The sequence below is a fragment of the Sphaerodactylus townsendi genome, linkage group LG10 (assembly GCF_021028975.2).
Source record: "Sphaerodactylus townsendi isolate TG3544 linkage group LG10, MPM_Stown_v2.3, whole genome shotgun sequence".
NCBI classification, from domain to species: domain Eukaryota; kingdom Metazoa; phylum Chordata; class Lepidosauria; order Squamata; family Sphaerodactylidae; genus Sphaerodactylus; species Sphaerodactylus townsendi.
This window is the reverse complement of record NC_059434.1, coordinates 5,134,135-5,151,434: the sequence shown is the minus strand read 5'-3', so window position 1 is coordinate 5,151,434 and position 17,300 is coordinate 5,134,135. Positions and strand designations below refer to the sequence as shown.

Genomic DNA, 17,300 nt, shown 5'->3' with positions numbered 1-17,300 from the left:
ACCTGGTCCTAGTGCAGGGGTAGGGAACCTTTAACACTCAAAGAGCCATTTGGACCCGTTTTCCATGGGAAAAGAAAACACTTGGAGGCGCAGATAATTTTTGACATTTAAAATAAAGATAACACTGTATATATTGGGTTTTTTTAACCTTTTACTCCGCTCATTCTGAGAAGCGCATGGATGCATCCGCCCTGCTGCCTGCAGGGCGAGCAAGGATGGGGCCAGCGGCTCGGCCTCGCCGGCCGCCGGGAAAGTGCCCGCCCCACTCCAATGGGGCAGGCAAGAGGGAAAGCCCGTGGGCAAGGAGGGGCCAGCGGCTCGGCTCGTGGAGCCGCAGTGCAAGGGCAGTGCAAGGGCAGAAGAGCCGCATGCAGCTCTTGAGCCGCAGGTTCCCTACCCCTGTCCTAGTGGAACTGGATGTGCATAACTAATCCAATATAACACTTTCTTCCTCTGGTCCAATATATCGCTTTCTTCCTCTGTTTGCAAAACATTTTCAATATGAAGAGACTTGAGTGGATTGAATGTGCAGCAGCTGTTTAGCTTTAATCTGAGGAGTCCGTAAACTTCCCCGCAAGTAATTTGGATGTTGAGAGGAAATTGTATTTTTCTAGGAACTTTGCAGTTTCAAAAACCAAAATTCTCTTTCTTCCACCGAAGTGGTTAGTGATCTATGGAGTGAGTATACATGGATGTGTTGAGCCTCTGATCAGTGGTGAAAGTTATTCCCCCCACCCCATTTCCCAGCCAGATAATTTGATACAGCTTAAAAGACAAAGTTGAGCCCTCTATCCAAGTTACACCCCCTCTCTGCCAGCAGTGTTCTGCCTTTTACATTTTTTATCCCTTTGTTGGACGACAGTGTTTTCCCAGCATAATTAGTTCTGACTGAAGCATTTTGTATGCACGATAAGTCTAGAACTCTGACTCCCTTTTCTTTGTTTCCATAACAAAATTAGGAAACAACTTATGGCAGTTATGAGGGGCTTTAAAATTAAAAATGTTGAAAGGGCTAAAAGGAAGTCCTTCAAAGCACCCATCATGTAGAAAAACATGAGTGTGGATGTGGGGAAAGCTAGCAAAATCCTTCCCCTAGCTTACACTGGGAGCAGCAGTGGCGTAGTGGTTAAGAGCAGGTGGAGAACCGGGTTTAATTCCCCACTCTGGTGCCTGAGCTGTGGAGGCTTATCTAATGAATCAGATTGGCTTGTGCGCTCCAGGCAACTAATTAGGTGTACATGAAGGACCCCAACACAGCTCACAATGGTGGTCTCGTGGAGCAGTGGCGTAGTGGTTAAGAGCAGGTGTACACTAATCTGGAGGAACTGGGTTTGATTCCCTGCTCTGCCGCCTGAGCTGTGGAGGCTTATCTGGGGAATTCAGATGAGCTTGTGCACTCCAACACACGCCAGCTGGGTGACCTTGGGCTAGTCACGGTTCTTCTGAGCTCTCTCAGCCCCACCTACCTCACAGGGTGTTTGTTGGGGGGGGGGGGAAGGGAAAGGAGTTTGTAAGCCCCTTTGAGTCTCCTTACAGGAGAGAAAGGGGGGATATAAATCCAACTCTTCTTCTGTCAAAGCTTCTCTTCCTGAAGGTAGTTCCCCTCCCCCATTCCAGTCCATGGTTCTAGATATGCTTACCCTCAAAACATGTGTCCAGAACATCACAGGGGGAAGTGGTTCAAGGGGAGGAGATCTCCTTAAATGTATGTGATACGTTAATTGAAGAAGAAACTGTTGGTGTCAAATTTTTTAAAAAATGAATGAAGTCAGGGAGTTCAGTGGTTAACCGTGGTGGGTGTACCATGTATCTTCCTAAAGGTAAGGAGGTCCAACTCCAGGCCATTACTGTAAAGGCCCCAATTCTGGCAGATATGAATCTTACTCTCTGAGCTGATCAGCCCCAATGAGCTGAGTTTTGAAGTGAGGTCCCGCGCCATCCAAGCACCTTCTGTCGGAACCAATGGCTGGGCATCCTGCCGTTTAAAAACCCCAGTGAGCAGCATCACAAAGTAGATTGTGCTGCAGTGCATGCTGCCTGTCAGATCCCTGCATGGAGACATAAAGCATGCAGAGGGGCAGGCAGGGTGGTGGTCAGAGCACAAGGAGAGCACTTTGGACAACAAGAACCGCTCCTTGCACCAAAACCAACCCAGGGGAGTAAAGCTCACACCCACTGCGCCTGTGCTCTCCCACTCAAGCTCATTTTCAAGTACAGCGGCTGTACAGTCAGGACCCAACAAGGTAGCCACGCTAGTCCAGGCACTCCTGGCATTGCACCCTGAAACAATCTTCCCGCCCACTCAGTCCCAGCCAGATACCGTGTTCAGTTCTGGTTGCCACATCTCAAAAAGGAAAATCGAAGAGGTAGAAAAAGTGCAGAGAAGGGCAACAAGGATGATTGAGGGACTGGAGCACCTTCCCTATGAGGAGAGGCTGCAGCGTTTGGGACTCTTTAGTTTGGAGAGGAGACGTCTGAGGGGGGATAGGATTGAAGTCTATAAAATTATGCATGGGGTAGAAAATGTTGACAGAGGGACATTTTTCTCTCTTTCTCACAATACTAGAACCAGGGGGCATTCATTGAAAATGCTGGGGGGGAGAATTAGGACTAATAAAAGGAAACACTTCTTCACACAACGTGTGATTGGTGTTTGGAATATGCTGCCACAGGAGGTGGTGATGGCCACTCACCTGGATAGCTTGAAAAGGGGCTTACACAGTGTACAACAGACTTCCCTGTTGACGAATGCCCGTATGAGGCATTTTGGTTTCCAGGGAGAGTCAGCCCTGAAGGACCGGCGTACAACAGGCCTAATGGAGAAGACCTTAGCAACAGCCAGAGTAAGAGGAAAAAAGGCTCCCCAAGCAGAGAACCCACCTGATTGGTTGGGAAGGGACCAATGACATTTGGCCAAAGCTAGGGGGAGCTAGTGTGCTTACAGCACTTAGAGTCAGTTGAGAACAGAGTCTGTCAGATCAGTCAGAGCAGAGCAGAGTCTGGCAGAGAGGAGTCTGGCAGTTCTGGAAGAAAAGGATTCTGTCTCAGCAGAGTTGGCTGACAGAAGTCCAGTCCCTGTCTAAGCTGTGTATGCTTGACAGAGAGAGGAGGCCTTGAATTGGTGCAGGCTGAAGCGCCATTCAGGAGCTTGACAGTTTGAAACTGTCCAGACCTATCGAGTCTGCCTTGCCCCTGTGTGTATCACCAGTATCACCAGTCTGGGAGAAGCCGGTCCAGAGGCAGTGAAGCCATATTAGGATTAGTGGGAGAGAGGGAGGCCGAGTGTGCCAGAATCTCCTGGGCTTGGACTGTGTGTTTGGGTGTGATCAGTGGGTATCAGTGCAGTAAAATCTAGTGTCTGTGAGATAACAACTCAAAGCAAAACCTTTTGTGTAAGGGAAGCTGAAGTAAAGTGAAACCTCTTCGTGAGAAAGCTTAAGTTTTGAACCTCTTTCAAGAGAAGTGACACCTGCGTGTGATCACAGTGTGGAGTAACTGTGGAGTAACATCTCAAGAAATAAGTTTTCCTTCTGTAACCGACAAGCTTTTGGAAACCTCTCAGATCACCTGAGAAGCCTGCATGTTAGCCAAAATAAACTGTACAAGTTCTGTCTAAGTTACCATCAGTTCCAGTCTGATTTCTCTCTGTGTGCCCAGGAAAGGTGGTGTCTTGCTGGCAGCTTATAAGCTACATCCCAGTTATATTTTGATGGCAGCGAACTTTAATATTTTTATTAGGGAGATCCTTAAAGCCATTAAGGAACAATTTCCTGAGGGAATATCTCCCTGGGGCTTGGCACTTGAAACAGGTACCAAAAAGGGGAATTTCTTTTTCTCTCCTTCGCCCCTGTTTGTTTGTGATTCCAGTGACATAAGGCTGGCTTAAGAGGTGGGTCAAAACAGTCTCCTCACCTTTTGGGGCTACCCGGGTTGTCACAGCCGGCGAAACATTAGGAACAAGATCCACCAGACCACAGCCCAGAAAACCCACCAGAATCAACATCAGAACTGTTTTGTTGCATCCACAGTTGCTGTTCACTTATAATGCTATTAAGGAGGTTTCACATACTACATGGAAGTTGTACAGATCTTACAAGTAGAACACCACAATGACATGTGTGTATTCTGGAAAATTTGCAGTTATGTGTATGCATCCTGGCAGGCTGCTATCATTATACTTTTTCAGCGTATCTACATTCTGCTTTGGAGACATGAATAGGGTCATCACAAGGGATGTCCTTTATGCAGTTTCCCGCCCAGAGAAGTGGCATCAGATTCATTAGGATCTGTGCAAGTGGTCGAGTGGTCCAGAAACTACTGAAATTGAATTGGTGCCTCTGTTCCATTTTTACAACATTTTCTGACAGTCACAGTTCTGTGGAACTGTTGATCTCAGGATAGCCCTGCCTGCTCAGACCAAAGCTCTAGCATCCTGTTTCCCCCAGGGACCACCCAGATGTTTCCTGGAAATTCCTGAGCAAGGCACAGGGGCAGGAGCCGTTCCCTGTCGCTGCCTGCTAGAAGGTGTTGGCCAGTTTACTCGCTGCCTCTGAACCTGAAGCGTCCATTTTGGACATCATGGCAAATACTAAGCTGTAAGCCTGTGAGGTCCTGGTGATCCCACGGTGCTTTTCTCCCTTCCTTCCCAGGGCTTTTTAAAAACGTAAGGACTTACTTCCTCTCCCTCCATTTTCTGACCCGGCTGTTTTAATGTGTTCCTGAAGAATATTCTGTCAGTCCATATTTGGGTATTTTTGTTATTTATGTTAGCTTACTAAGTTGTCTTTTCCTGCATTTCTGGGGAGCCTACTAAGTATGTAGAGATGCCTATCGTGTCCATGCGTGATCCTTTGCTCAGGGATCAGCCACTGTACTCTTAAAGAGTGGCAATGACACCTATCTTGAATTTGTTTAATCTCTTTTTGTGGACCTTTACGTTGGGGTGATTGTCACATCTTGTGACAGTGAACTGCAGAAAACAAGTGTTTTGTGAAGAACTTCCTTATGTTGTTCTTGAATTTACTGCCAGGTCAACTTGATTAAGTGACCTCTAGCCCAAAGTTCTAGTTCTATGGGGCAGAGAGAAAAAGTATTGCTATTCAGTCTCTCTGAGCGTTTATAATTCTGCAAGCCTTCCCAGACTCTTTCCCTCCTTCATCTAAAGAGCAATAAGTGTTACAGCTTTTCCTCATAGGGACCATGAACCAACCCCCCGGATCATGTTTTACCCTTTTCAAGGTAAACAAGGCACCAGATTTGAGAATTCATCTGCCATTTCCTGGACCGTCTATTCCAGAATGCTCTGTTTGGGTCCTGGGCGTCTATCTAGTTCTGTCCCCAAGGCACTAGGACCGTGGTGGCGAACCTTTGGCACTCCAGATGTTATGGACTACAATTCCCATCAGCCCCTGACATCATGGCCTATTGGCCATGCTGGCAGGGGCTGATGGGAATTGTAGTCCATAACATCTGGAGTGCCAAAGGTTCGCCACCGCTGCACTAGGAGGACCAAAAGGGAGCATTGCAGAAGAAAGGCGGTCCAGGAAATGGCAGATGAATTCTCAAATCTGGTGTCATTTTTATGCTGAAAAAGATTTGACTGTCTTCATTCTGTGCCTTTTCCAGCTCAGTGTGAATTTCAAGTATGGTTGTCCCCCAGGTTTATTCGAGGGCATTATGATATTGGCTGCTTGATTTTCAGCTATTTCCTAATAATCCTCAGCATAGACTTGCCTTTTTCACACACGAATACTTGGGGTGAGCTGTCCACCAGAAACTCAAACTCTTGTTCTTGATCAATTAATGCCAGTTCAGGCACCCTTGGTATAAATGTATGAAGTTATGATTTATTTATTTTTTGCCCTAGGTGGAATGAATTTATTCTCACCTATACTTGAACCTCTTTCCCCAGTTTTTGTATTCACCCACTTTGGACAGATCCTTTTGGATTTCTTCATGATGTGATGCCTTCTTGCCCCTCCCTCTTCTCATCCTCTTTCTGTATGAACAGTAGGCATTTATTAGTGATATTTCAGTGTTAATTCCGGTTTTCTTACTTCCACCTGTTCTTTGCTTCTGTTCTGTGATCTTTGCAAGTTATATGTTTCCAAGTTAAGTTGAAGGTTTACATATTACTGTTTGGAAGAGCAGCTTTGTTTCCAAAAAGTCAATGCAGAGTGACCCACTTTGTCAAAAGGGATAGGCCAGTGCGCACAATCGCAGTGTCTGAAACTAACAGAAAACAGCCACATGTTTAGCGAATAGGATTCCACAGTAAAATATTGTTATAAAATGGATTATGTTCAAGTTAACAGCTCTGGAGCAGCAGTGGCGTAGGAGGTTAAGAGCTCCTTCACATTAAATTATTATTTTAGTACAAATCGTGGTTGGATCTGATGTTTGAATGGGACCACAGAAGTGACTGATGGCCCCATCTCAAGGGGTGGGAGGCGAATCTTTTGGTGAAAGTGGGGCACAGTTGCACCAGTGGATTTGCTTTCCCTGGAACACTTGCCCCAGAAGAGGGGCACAATTTCCTTGGCTATTCTCTATTCTCACAGTTCTTCTGAGCTCTCTCAGCCCCACCTACCTCACAGGGTGTTTGTTGTGAGGGGGGAAGGGCAAGGAGATTGTAAGCCCCTTTGAGTCTCCTGCAGGAGAGAAAGGGGGGGGGATATAAATCCAAACTCTTCTCTTCTTCTTCTCTTCGTTGACCTCTGAATGTTTGCTTTCGGGTAGGTTAATAATTTTGTTGCATTTTGATTGAAGATGCTACACCCTGTAAGCACTGGCCATTCTAATGTGGTCCCCAAGTGCCCATAGTTTTGGGGCCCCACCCTCAGCCTTGATGGGCTAGAGCAGGGGTCTGCAATCTGCGGCTCTCCAGATGTTCATGGACTACAATTCCCCTCAGCCCCTGCCAGCATGACTGCTCATATCCTACTAGAGTTATAGCTAAGAAGGAACCAAAAAATGGAACTCTTTCATTGTTTGTTCATGAGATTGTGTGATTTTACAAACAAAGCCCCCTGTTCCCTTTGTAGGGTGCCGCTCTTCATATCAGAGTGTGATTTCATGCACTGTAGACTGTTGCGCGCCTCGTCTTCCTTTGCGGGAGAAACAGCTATATGTTCTTCTGTTGTTAACATGTCTGAAGCAATTCATAAGTGAGGCCTAATCTTCAAACAACTTGGTAGAAATGTGCTTGTGTTCACATGAACAGAACTTTAGAATGGTTTGTGGAGTGGCTTACACACAATGATTTTAATAGTTTTGAGCATTCAAATTCTAACTGTTGTTGATTTTGATTGATTGATTGACTCGTTTTGTATCCTGCCCCCCCCCCCCCAAGGGCTCAGGGCGGCGTACAACAATGGCGTAAATTGCAGTATCAATACCAGTAACATCAAGTACATTGCAATAAACAGCTAACATCAATGAACATGGGCAGTAAAACGTCAGCAAATAGCAGACATCACAGCATCATACATTGCAAAATACATTTTATTGTTTATATGGAAATATATTTATATTGTATTATATTGTTTGTCAGCTGCTCTAAACCCATCCTTGGCGGGATATAAAGCCAATAAATTAAACTAACTATGGTTCAGGATTTTTGTATATTTAAGGTGATTGGACTAGTGACCATCTGAGATTTGAATAGTAACTTTAATTTAATTTATGATTTTATTCTTTATACTATGTTGGAAGCTGCTGTGAGCCTGTGAGGGGAAGAGTGACATACAAGTTAAATAAATAACTAAAATAAACCCATTATTAGTATAGAACAGTCGGTCACTTTTCTACCCATATAGATAACTTTTCTATACTCTGTATTTTACATACATGCTGGGGGTGGGGCGGCAGCCAGTATATTAGGGATTTCATTGTATTTTGTTCAATTTGGATTTGTAAGCAAGCTTCCTAGAGTCACAGCCAAAGGTGGGGTGTAAATATTTTAATTTGTAAATGTAAATAAACCTTTCTATCTAGTAAGATTCTCAGAGGAACATTTGTAATTTCTTCCCTACGTTAAGTTGGAAATCGTAGTTTCATGTTGGGAAGTGCAAAATACAATAATTGTATCTAAATATATGAGCGCTTCCATGTATGTCCTTGATTGTATGCTTAATGAAAGATGTACAGATCTTGGAAGTTTTGAAACCATGGGAAGAAACTCGTTACCCGCTTTTGTTTGAGAAATGGTAGGGAAAAATTGAAATAATGTACCGTATATACTCATGTATAAGTCGAATTTTTCAGCACATTTTTAATGCTGAAAAAGCTCCCCTCGACTTATATGCGAATCATTAAATTTTTTTATGTTTTTACTTTGCCGGCCAGCAGGGGGAGCAGTTTTTATGCTAGTGGCACCAAAATTTCAGGGTACCCTCAGAAGACACTCCCGATGATACCAGCCAAGTTTGGTAAAGTTTGGTTCAGGGGGTCCAAAGTTATGGACCCCCAAAGGAGGTGCCCCATTCCCCATTGTTTTCAATGGGAGCTATTAGTAGATGGGGCTACCCTTTTGAGGGTCCATAACTTTGGACCTTCTGAACCAAACTTAACCAAACCTGGCTGGTCTCATCAGGGGAGTCTCTTTATGATACCAGCCAGGTTTGGTGAAGTTTGGGTCAGGGGATCCGAAGTTATTGATCCCCAAAGGGGTGCCCCATCTCCCATTGTTTACAATGGAAGCTAATAGTAGATTTTCCATTTCTGATAATATCCCTCTTAAAATCTAAGTTGGGTTACATTTGGACATACAGATGATGATGAGGAATCCAGTTTTGAAGGATTTTAACTCTTGTGTTTTAGCTTGGTTGCTGGTTGAGCTAAGGTTTTTGTACTTTTAAAGTTATTGTTGATACCATATTGTTCTTGTTGACCCTCTTTTCCACTTACAGAGCCAGTTTACTGTTTTTCTTTGAAATAAATATTCAAAAACATTTAGCCTCCTGATGCCTCAATTGATGTAATTTTATTGGTATCTATTTTTATTTTTTAAATTTACCAGCAGCTGCTGCATTTCCCACCCTCGACTTATACGCGAGTCAATAAGTTTTCCCAGCTTTTTGTGGTAAAATTAGGTGCCTCAACTTATATGCGGGTCGACTTATACACGAGTATATACGGTAATAGTTATTTTATGGAGCGAATACCCATCATTTGGAAGTTAACATAGAACATTGTACAATGTTGCGTATTTATAACATTTAAATATTATGCAAGCAACATCCACTGCCGGAGGGGGCTGCAAAGTGCTGCTTCCTGAACTTCTTGTGGGAAACATATTTTTTGACTTCTGTATGTTACAACATACAACAGAATTAGCCATTGTTTAGTACTACGAATTCTCTTACATTAAACTTTTCATATGAAACATTTTAAGTGAATAAAGCATTTTTCTCATTCCAGAAGTGAAAAAAAAATTCCAAGAGCTCCCCAAACTGTTAATTAACAACAAATAAAAATGGGGAGGGGGGCTCTGACGCAGAGAGCAGCCACAGAAAAATAAGATGCCTCTCCTAATTTTTCTGGCTTTTTTCCCTGGCCTTCAGATTACTCTGTGCCTATACCATCAGTAGTGTCTGTCAAGGGCAGGGGTAGGGAACCTGCGGCTCGAGAGCCGCATGCGGCTCTTCTGCCCTTGCACTATGGCTCCACGAGCCGAGCCGCCGACCCCATCCTTGCCCACCCTGCAGGCAGCAGGGCTGGCGCACCAACTGCCCACGGTCGGCTGGGCCTCGCCGCGGGCTTCCCCTCTCGCCCGCCCCGCTGGAGCCGCCAGCTTCATCCTTGCCCGACCTGCAGGCAGCAGGGTGGGCGCATCCATGCGCTTCTCAGAATGAGCAGAGTAAAAGGTTAAAAAAGCCCTATATAGAGAGTGTTATCTTTATTTTAAATGTCAAAAATTATTTGCGGCTCCAAGTGTTTTCTTTTCCCGTGGAAAACGGGTCCAAATGGCTCTTTGAGTGTTAAAGGTTCTCTACCCCTGGTCAAGGGAATGCGAAAAGCAATAAATACTCTGTTCCTATTACAAAGGGATGGCTGAAAGGGAAGGGTTGGCCTATTGAATTTAATGAATTGAATTGAATTGTTAGATCAGACATAATTATTGTAGGATAATGTGTTTGGATATATTAATAATTAAGATTGAGCAACAAGAAGCCCATGTGATAAAACTGGCTCTCTAAAGACACACACACACACACACACACACACACACACACACACACACACACACACACACACACACACACACACACACACACACACACACACACACCCTGGCTTATGGTGCCATCCTTGTATGCTCAGAATAGCCCACAGGGAAACCAGTTGCCAAACACTGATTTTTTGCCATCCCTTTCTAACCATTTCCCCTATTATTCTGCTTGAAGTTGTTTCAGTAAGGACTAATATATTAGTGGGAAGACCTGGAAAATAATAACAGGTCCTTAAATTGGACAATTAAGAGCTTGTGGAGATCGAGGTGAATATTGTAGCCCAGTGCTTTGAATAAGTTTGCCTAGATGGTTCAGACCAGGCAACCGGACAGTTTTTTCTGTGATTGACTGCCGTATGTTTTTTTAATCCTTTTTCCAAGTTATAATTGTGAGAGAGGGAGAAAGAGAGAGACTATTCCCATCTGTGTATTCTGATGTATTGCGAGGATAAAATGATGAAAAAAAACATCCAGACTCCTTAGCACATCTGCTGTGACTTTCATGTAAACACATTAGTTGTTCCTTGGTCTTTATAATGACTTGCAGCTCTAATCCTAAGGATTCGTTCTTTTCTAGGATCGAAACAGAATGTATGACAGTCTGAACATGCACTCGTTGGAAAATTCTCTTATTGATATAATGAGAGCTGAACACGATCCTCTTAAAGGTATGTTGATATGAAGCTCATTCGTTTTTGATAGGCATGAATGCAGTTTGCTGTCATTTTTGTGCCCACCATCCTCCTGTTCTCCCTTGCATAAGGAGTATGGCTGAATCCAGGCTTTTGTTGTATTGTTTATTTTTGTTTTTACCCTACCCTTTTCCAGAAAACTGGGTTCAGGTGGTTAACAACATAAACACAAACATAGATAAAATGCTAATATAATACATGATTAAAACCATAAAACTTAATTTGAGGGGGGGGAGGAGGAGGAGGGGGAGGAGGAGGAGGATAGATTTATATCCCCCCCTTTCTCTCCCATAGGAGACTCAAAGGGGCTTACAATCTCCTTGCCCTTTCCCCCCCTCACAACAAACACCCTGTGAGGTAGATGGGGCTGAGAGAGCTCCGAGAAGCTGTGACTAGCCCAAGGTCACCCAGCTGGCGTGTGCAGGAGTGCACAGGCTAATCTGAATTCCCCAGATAAGCCTCCACAGCTCAGGCGGCAGAGCGGAGAATCAAACCCGGTTCCTCCAGATTAGATACATGAGCTCTTAACCTCCTACGCCATTGCTGCTAGTGTATTGACAATTCTTTAAAAGGTTCTCTGGTTCCCTACTACCTAAAGGAAAAAAACATTTCCACATGGTGGCAGGTCCTGATGATAACGGGCAATCACCAGCCAGCAGTGATCTCATTACTCCAATGGGATGGAGCCAGAACTAATGGAGGGGAGGGAGGGAGTTTAAGAAGAAAAGAAGGGGAAAGGGACGGAAGAAGAAAAGGAGGAAGGGGAAGGAAATGGAACAGAAAGGGAGGCAAACTAATATACCTTCACTCAGAAGCGTATCGAGGGGTAATGGTGCCCAGGGGCAACACGTCCTCCGGGCATCCCCCCTGCACTCGGGGGCAGGGCTCGGACTGAGCCCTTCCCCTTGCCTGTCTGCCGGCTGGTTCCTGCCGTTCACAGGGCCTGGGGAGGGCAAAAGTTGGCCTGCATGGAGGCTGCGGGGAGGGGTTCAGTGGCAGCGGGCAGCCCAGGCGGGCACCACAGTGGCCCATTGCCGAGCCCCGCCTGCCTGTAGGATCACACGCCGTTTTGTCATGTGGGGGGCACCTGTTTTGTCATGTGGGGGGCACATGACCAAAAGGTGTGCGCCATGGGACACAGGTGACCCCATGTCCCTATAGGCTGTATGCCTGTGCCTTCACTGCCCTCAACCATAGGCCTGGCGAAACAGTATCTCAAACCCCAGTTGGCCATGTTGTCTAAATGTGGAGGCATTGGCAAACTGGAGTTTGTCTCCTTCTCGCAATCAGGGATTCTAAGCCACAGTTCAGTCCCACTTGAGAACCCCTGTTTTTTGGAAAGAAACCAATCCCTGTACTTAGGGTATCAGGCTTTTCCCTTGTCTTCTATTAGTATGGTATTTACAAAAATATCTTTTAGGCCTTCACTTATAATTTGAGTGAAATCTATTTTTGCATGCAATTCTGCAATGGTAGAATGTGTGAAACTTGTTTCCGATTTAGCTTCTAAAATGTTTAAAAGATTACTTTAAAAGTTTGTGTAGGGTTTAAATACACTGAATATATGTTTTTACCATGTTCAGGGTGATGCTTTTGTTTGAAAATTAAGGTTTTAAAGAATATGTTGGTGCGGGGGAGGGGCTCACTTTGTTCTGTATCCCCTCCTTACACTATTTCTGCTTGCTTTTATCCAGGCAATTTCCATATCTTCGCCTTTCCCTGCTTCCTTCTTGCCATCACAGCCACCTACCAATCTACCTTTTACCTTCCCCACATCTTATTTATATAATTAATTCCTATCCTTCCTTTCTCCACAGCCGGGGGTGGGGGGAGGGCTGAAGTCGGCTCGTGAGGATCGCGACTTCATGCTGGTGCCAAAACCATCCCGGGTTTCGGCACCAGCATGAAGTCGCGACCCTCGCAGGCCAACTTCATGCGCAGTGCATCTTACACCATTCTTTTTCCCTCTATTTTAGCCTCACAACAGCCGTGTGAGGTAGCTTAGACTGGCTCAAGGCCACCCAGTGTGTTTCCATAGCAAAATTGGGAGTTTAAAGGACCCAGTCTAATGACTTTGCTACACTGGACTTCCATGGGGTGACTGCTGTTGAACAAGAGCAACCATCCAGGCTGGGTGAATCCTGCAGTTTAGGTGGTATCAAGCTGTACAGTGTCTGCTCAATGAGTCCTCCCCTCAAAGGCCAATACAGGCCTAGTCAATGCCCCGCCCCCTCGCCCCTGCCTTTTACTAACTGAAATCAAACATAGAAACTGGCCAAAACATTGTGGTCGCCTAGCAAAAAGTCACTGATGGCATCAGTTTATTAAAGTTGCAGGCACTCCTTTTATCTTTTGGTGTTTGCTCTTTAACTGCTCAGTGTATTTTTGGTAATTTCAGAATTTTCTGCAAACTTGAGGCATTTTTCAGGTCCATGCACCACTCCTATCTCTGGACTTAAATATCCTGAGAGGGGGCCACATTTTCCATTGATGTAAATTCTATATGCCCAGGCATCCATGAATGGACACTTCATTATTTGTCACATTCCTTCTTGCAGATAGGATTCTGGAAGCCGAAAAATGTTGTTGCATTTTGGGGGATTACAACAAGTCAGCTTGACTTTTTAATGAAGGTGAAAACCTAGTCTTCCATACTGTTGAGAAACAAAGCAGCTATTATACACTGCTGGTAACGAAGCATTTAATAACGCAGAAAACATTTTTACAGCCTAGCTGTAGATGTTTAGAATTAAACATTCTCTATTTTGATATATCTAAATATTTTCTATTATTTTATAACTTAAATGGGAATGGAATTATTTCATAACTTAACAACAGGAAACATTCATAAAACCTGTATCATCTTCAAATCTTTCTTAAAATGTTTGGATTCAGTGAAAAAATAAATATCTCAAGCAATGCTTTTAGTTGTATTGTTGAAGGCTTTCACGGCGAATACTTGTAGTTGTAGCTTGGAGCATGGTATCTTAGTGCAGCATTCTCCCTGACGCTACTTGCATCTGTGGCTGGCATCTTCAGAGGATCTGATGTTGGGAAAGCAAGTGGAGTATATATCTGTTGGAGTGTCAGGGTGGGTGGAGAAACCTTGTCTGTGAGTAACAAAGAAGGCAACCAGGTCAATAGTTGAGGGCATCATTTATACTCCACTTGCTTTCCCAACATCAGATCCTCTGAAGATGCCAGCCACAGATGCAGGCGAAACGTCAGGAGAGAATGCTGCTAGAACACGGCCATACAGCCCGGAAACCGCACAGCACACAAATGCTTTTAGTTGGATGTGAAACTTCAAATGTTGTGTGTGGGCTTTCGCCCATTTGAAATTTTCAAGTGTGTCTGTTTTAAGCAACTTCATAGAAGTTTTCAAAGTGAGAATGAAAAAGGAGACCTGAAAGTGTTGCGCTATTTCTAACTTTCTTGAAACAAAGAAGAACTTTATTCCCTTGGAGCTGATTCCGAAGCAGACATAAAGACTGAAGAACTGAAGTTTAGAAGTTCTTTTTTTCAACTTTAAGTTGGGTCAAAAGCAGTTTTTGCCAACGAAGTGAAAAAATAGCTGGTTTGCACCGACTAAGCAGAGTTCTAGATGCATTTAAACCTCAAGGTGGTTACTTTTTTGTCTCTTGATTTTCCTCCCTTAAATATGACGAGCTAAATTGTCTATATTTGTTCCTAGGTCGTTTGAATTATCCACATCCAGGGACTGACAATCTTCTAATGTTAAATGGTAAGAGGCTGCTGTCTTTCAGCAGCTTTTAATTATCTCCCATTTAAGTGTCAAATGTTATTGGTACAGTATATCAGTGGCCTCTATTACTGAATTATTAGCATTTAGAGAGTAGGAGTCTCTGAGAAAGTCATGATCTTCTTTCAGTTCTAAATAGTAGTAGTATTTTAAAGTCACTTTGCATTTATCTTATTTCTACATCCAGATATGCTTTCCTTGTCCGTTAATATGTTTTCTCTAGATAATACTCTTTGGTATTTAAATGTACCCCCCTAAAAAAGGTAGGTAATTCATTTCTAGCTATAAAATCTCAGATCTTGATTCAGTGCCCTTGAAAGAAATTTGCCTGCTCTGTAGTGCTGCCTTCTCCTAAATCATTTTGCTGTTTAAAGGAGCGTTTGCATAGAAAAGGATGCAAGCCGGAACCCTCCATACATGATGCAAAACAATAAAACTTGCCTTTTTGAATACTGAAAATAATATTTAAATAATATGAAGATCTTGTGATTTTGCGACTCTGCTTAAAGAAACAGAGGTATAAACTGCAGAACTATCAGGGAAGGGTTTTTAATGGGCATGAGTAGTGTAAATAGAAGGAGAGATACAGTTCACAACAGGAATCCACAAATGCAGTAGTCAGTGACAACCATGAACTGAATTCTGATGATCTCCAAAGTCAGTGACGATGTTGGCCTGGTAGGCAGTGAGGAAAGACATTCCTGGTTTTATCTTAGATCAGGAACCCAGGCTCAGCTCAGGAACTTAAAGAAGCTTGCCAGCATGGCCAATTGGCCATGCTGACAGGGGCTGCTGGGAATTGTAGTTCCTGAACATCTGGAGAGCCGCAGGTTCCCTACCCCTGTTTTGGACTGTAAGTGACCACAGTATGCATGGGCACATTGTGTGTTTGGTAGTCCTCCTGCTGTCCAGGTGCTTGGGAGCAACAGCCGCAGAAGGCCATTGCTTTCACCTCCTGCAGGTGAGCTCCCCAAGGCACCTGGTGGGCCACTGCGAGTAGCAGAGAGCTGGACTAGGTGGACTCTGGTCTGATCCAGCTGGCTTGTTCTTATGTTCTTATGCTGCCTTCACTTAAAGTGCATTAAAGGTAAAGGTAATCCCATGTTCAAACACCAGGTCACTATTGACCCATGAAGTGATGTCACAGCACAATGTTTACTAGGCAGGCTATGTTTATGGGGTGGTTTGCCATTGCCTTCCCCATTTGTCTACATTTTACCTTCCAGAAAGCTGGGTATTCAATTTAATTGACCTCAGAAGAATGGAAGGCTAAGTCAACCTTGATCCACCTACCTGAAACCAGGGGAGTTGAAACCAGATCATCCTGCTCTGATTTCACAATATTTATTTATTTAATTAGGCTTTTATACCGCCCCATCCCCAAAGGGCTCTGGGCGGTGTACAGCATATAAAAAGACAGTATAAAACAAATTAAACATTTAAAAGCAGCGATAAAACCAGAAATTTGGTTTGCACAGTCTCAATAAATAGAGATATAATTAATAAATAATTGGCGCCCAGTGTTCCGCATTTAAAATTCCCTCTCCCCTGAGAAGGGAGGCATGGCGAGTCTCATTCGATGGTATGTGGCCTAGATGTCAGGGCCACAGGAAGGCATATAAATTTCTTCCTTTTTAAAAATACTTAAAAAAAAAAATCTTAGCCTACCCAAGAACAAAAAACAGAAAAAAAACACTTTCACACCCTACCAAGTCATTAAGCTCAAACATGAACAACATTGGGGCAAGCAAACATCCTTGTCTTACTCCCTGAAATGTTTTAATGGAGTCTGAAAAAAGTCCATTTCGGTTATATCTAACTCTCAGTGTGGTGGTGTTGTACAAAATTTGAATGAGAGCCAGCAATCTCCTATCAGATTTTTCCCAGAGACGTGACCTGGTCACTGAATCAAAGGCCGTTTTCAGATCTATGGATGCTGCATATAAGGATGTGTCTCTCCTTGATGCATATTTCTCAATGAGGTCCTGAAGCAGTGACCTTATGTAGATCTTCTTCCTGCTCTAAAGCCTGCCTGTTCAATTGCCAGGATCACATTCGTGTCCAGCCAGTCCACAAAATAGATGTTTAGAGTAGAGCTTGCTTATGATGTTAAGTAGGCTGATTGGCCTATAGTTTGTGGCATCTGTCCTGTCTCCTTTTTTGTAAAAAGGGACAGCAATGGCTGTGCCCCAGTCTTTGGGAACCCAGCCTGTTTCATCTATATAATGATGCAAAGAAGGGAACCCCCCACACAACACTTGCTTTCAGAAGCTCCAGAGAATTTCCGTCTTGGCTAGGGCTTTGGTACTTTTTAACTGGTTTATGTACGATTTCACCTCTCATGAGGTGACAGAAGGCCATTTTGCCAGGTTTCCCATTCTGAGAAGAGATTGATGATGGTCCGGGCAATTGTATAAGGGCTGGAAAAAGAAGACCCACCTGTCAGATGGGATCCCAGAAGAGAGAGGGGTTACTAGTTTACTCTCGTGCCCATAAACCTGTTTCCAAAGGGGGGACCGGTTCTTGCTTTTGCAGCCTCTATCAATCTGGCCCCAAGTTTTTTTAGTATACCTTCTCTCTTACTGTGGGAGATTAGATCTTTATACTCCTTCTT

At 43.9% G+C, this 17,300-nt stretch overlaps 1 protein-coding gene across 2 annotated transcripts in view; it reads left to right on the top strand.

Annotated features, from left to right (window-relative positions):
- The first annotated feature begins 10,794 nt into the window (after positions 1-10,794).
- LOC125440067 (cytoplasmic polyadenylation element-binding protein 2) overlaps positions 10,795-17,300 on the top strand; it is a 48,438-nt gene continuing 41,932 nt past the window's right edge. For both annotated transcript variants that reach the window (XM_048509613.1, XM_048509614.1), the window contains exons 1-2: positions 10,795-10,899; positions 14,618-14,668. In XM_048509613.1, the coding sequence (XP_048365570.1) occupies positions 10,821-10,899; positions 14,618-14,668 (130 nt within the window). In that variant the 5' untranslated portion in view covers positions 10,795-10,820. The remainder of the gene's footprint in view (positions 10,900-14,617; positions 14,669-17,300) is intronic.